General features: G+C 36.6%; 1 protein-coding gene across 1 annotated transcript; it reads right to left on the bottom strand.

Moving 5' to 3' along the window:
• Positions 1-341: 341 nt before the first annotated feature.
• Positions 342-1,972, bottom strand: LOC144662834 (octopamine receptor beta-2R-like). Its single transcript, XM_078523787.1, has one exon. It carries the CDS (start codon positions 1,683-1,685, stop codon positions 777-779), a length of 909 nt encoding a protein of 302 aa, XP_078379913.1. The 5' UTR covers positions 1,686-1,972; the 3' UTR covers positions 342-776.
• Between the last annotated feature and the right edge of the window lie 2,555 nt (positions 1,973-4,527).

Genomic DNA, 4,527 nt, shown 5'->3' with positions numbered 1-4,527 from the left:
TAGTAGCACAAAACTTTATGCAAACGCTTTATCTGGAATGCCTGTAAACACACAGCAAAGACGAGTAAATGTGCAGAGCAACTTTAAACAATCTTCTTTTTAGATCCGAAAACCGACATAATTTTGTCTAGCAAGTGAAAACAGGACTTACAGGTAAAAATAAAACCTAACAAGATTAGTAAAATTTGTTACTTTTTATTTGTACAAGCTTGTCAATTCCAACAGGGCAAAGGTCTCATTCGAACACAATAAATGTAGGATGAGAAGCGGCAATTTTTCGCGCTTATAACCAAACAATGCAACACCGTGATTTAAAATTGATTAGTCTTATACACTGTACATACAACTCCTGCAGTGTTCTTTATTGCCGAAGGGGTTACATAAGTCTTCGATATCGACAAACTGACGATTGTACCTAAACAAGAAAAAGGAAATTATAAACAACAATAATGGCTTTTTTACCCGACAAGCAGCGGGATACATTCAGCAGTTAGCGAAGATATATTAAAAGAGTAAACATTCAGATTTTTTGAGACATTACACAAGTGGAAAATAGCTATATACATCTCGACGTCAAAACATTAAAATTCCTCACTTTTAGTCAAATACTTATTTTCAAGCTACCTTTGAGAATTTTAAATTAAATGGAAACACACTTTGTTGATGATACCGCTGCTAAACAATGCATGATTAACCATAACTAACAAGACTTGATTTAATGCTAGCCGTATCTGGAAACTGAAGACTTTCATCAAGGTTCATCTAGGTAAAACAGATTAAATGTCAGGCTCTATGTTTGGTTGTGTGTTCAGTTCAAAGTTTCGTTTTCTGCAGATCACGCAAAGTTTATTTTCGCAAAGTTTTTTCACTTCCTCTTTAATGTCTCTCTTAAGAAAGGCGTACGCAAATGGATTTATGGCGGAGTTAGCAATCAGTAACAATCGACGAATCATCTGCAGAATCTCCGTATCTTCACACAGTTTTAACACATTTTTACACATGGCATAATAAACTTCTAATGAATAGCAGAAAATAAAGAAAAACGCTACGAACAAAGTCATTTTCAACGCAGTAGAACCCCGTCGATTTTCTCCGTTCATATTGGGCTTTCCTGTCAATTCATTTCTGTGATGTAATGTTTTCCTTTTGGCAATGACGCTGATGCGAAGGACAGCAAATGATATAAACACACATGGGAGAGCTTCAAAGATGACCAACAGTACAGGCAGAACGTACTCTAGTGCTTCTTTTTTATAAACGTAATGGAGCGGAATGAAAACAAGTCCACGCAAAACAGCTGGAACAAGCCAAGAAAGTATGATGCAAATAACCACAGTCTTTTCAGACACTTTGGTTCTATGATAGATCGGTGACGTAATGGCGAGATATCGGTCCATTATCAATGCACACAGATTGCAAACTGATGAATAAATGAAGATCCAACGAAATGCTCTCATTAATGTTGACTGACAGGAAAACCTTCGCTCACAGAAAAACAGAGGAGGATATAAACTTAACGCCACAAGGACATCAGCTACAGCAAGAGAAATGATGAACCAGTTGAGCTTACTTGAGCGAAGGCGTCTTCTTGAGACGATGATTGTCACCACGAAGAAATTTCCAAGCAGTGTTGTTATGGTCAACATCCAAGCAAAAATATCGAACCAGGAAAGCATGTTTATCATTCAAGAACGGTTTCTTGCCAGAACAATGTATAACAGGACACAGCAATGCTCCCAGGTAACGAACGAATACGCAAATTCAGACGAGTTAAAGCTTCCTTAAGTAGTTTCATATTTGCTTTTTCAGTTTCGAAACCTCTCGTCACAGCCGGATATGGCCTCATATAGAGCAAAGGAACAATACAGTTGAAAATATTTAAATAATAATAACAATAACAATTTCATGTTATTTATAGTACAAACGTATATTGTTCCAACAACTTGATAGGTTGTATCTAGTCACGTGACCAAAAATAACAAAATGTATTTGCTAGCAAATAAGGGTGGTAAAGTTTTATGCCTCACGCGTGATTTGATCAATAATTACGGCGTGAAACGTAAAAACAGCCCAAATTCGTCCGTGATCCGTGAAATTGCCTGTCAAGGATGACGCGGGATCTACTTATTTTGATCATGAAGACCGCGATTCATGATTCCACCTGAAAACCTTCAAGAGAGAATCAGGGGTAAATTACGTTATTATAAGTCAATTTTACGCTTAGTAAACCAAAATTGACAAACGACACGAATTATGAATTCTTATGGTGGATTTCCACTGACGCGTAAATTTTTACGTGCGTGAAAAAATTTAGAGACAATGTATGAACGGCCTGCGTAAACGTGTACGCAAGCCGTTCATACATTGTCTCTAAATTTTTTACGCACGTAAAAAATACGCGTCAGTGGAAATCCACCATTAGACATATAGTGCGGAGGACGCCGTACTCGTTCTCTGATCGATTTATTACTGATGCGTTTTAGGGCCTTCTCTCACACTGTGAGCCCGCCAGAGAGAAAATTCTTGCTGTTAGGCTATTAAACTCCCTTCATGGGATGACAGGTGCTAGTTTTGCTTCAAGTGAGTGGTTAATTTTGATGTGAGTGCAGAATCAAAGAGATCTTCGAGCCACGGCTGAAGTTTTTCACCAAGTTTTATGTTTGGTTTTCATACCTTGAGTATATAGCAGGTGATTCAAACATTTCTTTGATGGAATTAAAAAATAGGCGAAAACATGATATCTATAACATTGATATTGGATTTATTCGGCGCGCATGACTGAGAGCAACAGAACGATTTGAAATGCCCCCTTTTCATTGGCTCATATTTATAATATCTCTTATGTTAGCATGATGACCCATCTTTTTTTATTGTACTTTTCGCTGAACAGTGTTTTTAGAGGGAACATCCAGGGAAAGTTTAAAAAAAATGTTCGACAACTTTTATATCTAAGGAATCACCCTAAATCATTATCAGCAAATGGACTGTCAGTTTGACAGAGAGCAAGAATGGTACATCAAAGAATCTTCATCAACTTGATGAATGCTCTTTATCACAGAGGAATGTAAAACATAGCCAAATGTTTTACTATAATCCGTGAATTTGTAACGCGGTACAATCGCCTACTACAGTCAACTCTCGTTATAGCGGACACGCTCGGGGTGTCGTTTATTGTCCGTTATAGCGAGAGTCCGTAATAGCGGGAGTCATTTCCAGTCAAACCCCTTTCGCGGGGATTTGGATTTTGTCCGTAATAGCGAGTGTCCGCAATAGCGGGGTGTCCGCAAGGCGAGAGTTGACTGTATCTGTTTTAATTTGAGTGGTCCAGTAAATCAATATTAATAAAACTTTGGAATAAAATTGTTTGCAAGCATGTATGGTGAATTCCTTAAAATATATATCGATTACCGTTTAATTTTTTTTTTAAAGTGAAAGAATAGAAAGTTGCCATTTTTTTAGTCATTCTAAAGAGCAATAACTGTGCAAGTTTTATATCGATCAAAAACATAGCATGCAGACATGGATGCTTCATAGTCTGACTGGCCTATCAAAGGCCTATCCCGAATTGTTGGTCAAAACTATTCTGAAATTAGTGGTAGGCAACTAAGCCCAAGATAAACATTTTCTTTGAACTTCTAATTGACAATTAAATTATGAGCTCGAGATTTCTATCGCGAGATAGTTGATGAGGGCTTCGCCCTCATCAACTATCGCGCATAGAAATCGAGAGCGGATAATCTAATTGTTTAAGTATAAATCTACTAGACGTTCAAAACTTAACAACAAGACAGGCTCTCTTTTTTATTGAAGAATGATATAAATAGGTCACGCCACACGCGGATAATTGATAACTGCACCATATTGCATTGGCTTCTGTGTGTGCGTGTGCATTTCATTCACAATTAACTGAACCCGTTGTTTCTCAAATATAAAGTGAAAGCGAAGTTTTCTATTGTAAAATGACGATTGAAAGATGTACTAACGTACAAGGGCCCTCGGAAGTCAATTTATTTTTTAAAATTTTAAAACGTGTTAAAACGATTAAACACATTACATTAGCTTCTGTGTGCGCCTTTGCATTTACTCCATAATTTATTTTAACCGTCATTTGCTAGAAATTGAACGACTAATAATAGCCCTTTGGAAGTCAAGCTGTTTTAAATATTGGAAATGTGAACGATTAGAAATTTAAGAAAAGTTGAACGAGTCGCCCGCAAGGAAAAAAACCTTGAATTCGCTTTCAATTTTGTTGATAAATAAAAAAAACCCTACAAGTTGAATCTGTTTAGCTCTTCTTTTACTGCTCCTCGATGGGGACGTTGAAATTGTTTTGGGTTGCAAACCAGTTTAATTAAAATTTATTTCCACAAATGTCTCAGAGAAACGCATCTCTGAATGTTATAAAATCATAAAATCGCCCGCTTTTAAAAGCGTAAATAAATAATTAATATGCTTTTCTTACCGTGTTAAATCTTCATTACATATTTCGTTGAAGTCTTTGCCTTTTCTGAAATCTCCTCGAATAGT

Source organism: Oculina patagonica, chromosome 8 (genome assembly GCF_052425735.1).
Source record: "Oculina patagonica isolate OP01 chromosome 8, crgOcupat, whole genome shotgun sequence".
NCBI classification, from domain to species: domain Eukaryota; kingdom Metazoa; phylum Cnidaria; class Anthozoa; order Scleractinia; family Oculinidae; genus Oculina; species Oculina patagonica.
The sequence above is the reverse complement of the archived record's forward strand: the minus strand, read 5'-3'. Positions and strand labels throughout refer to the sequence as shown.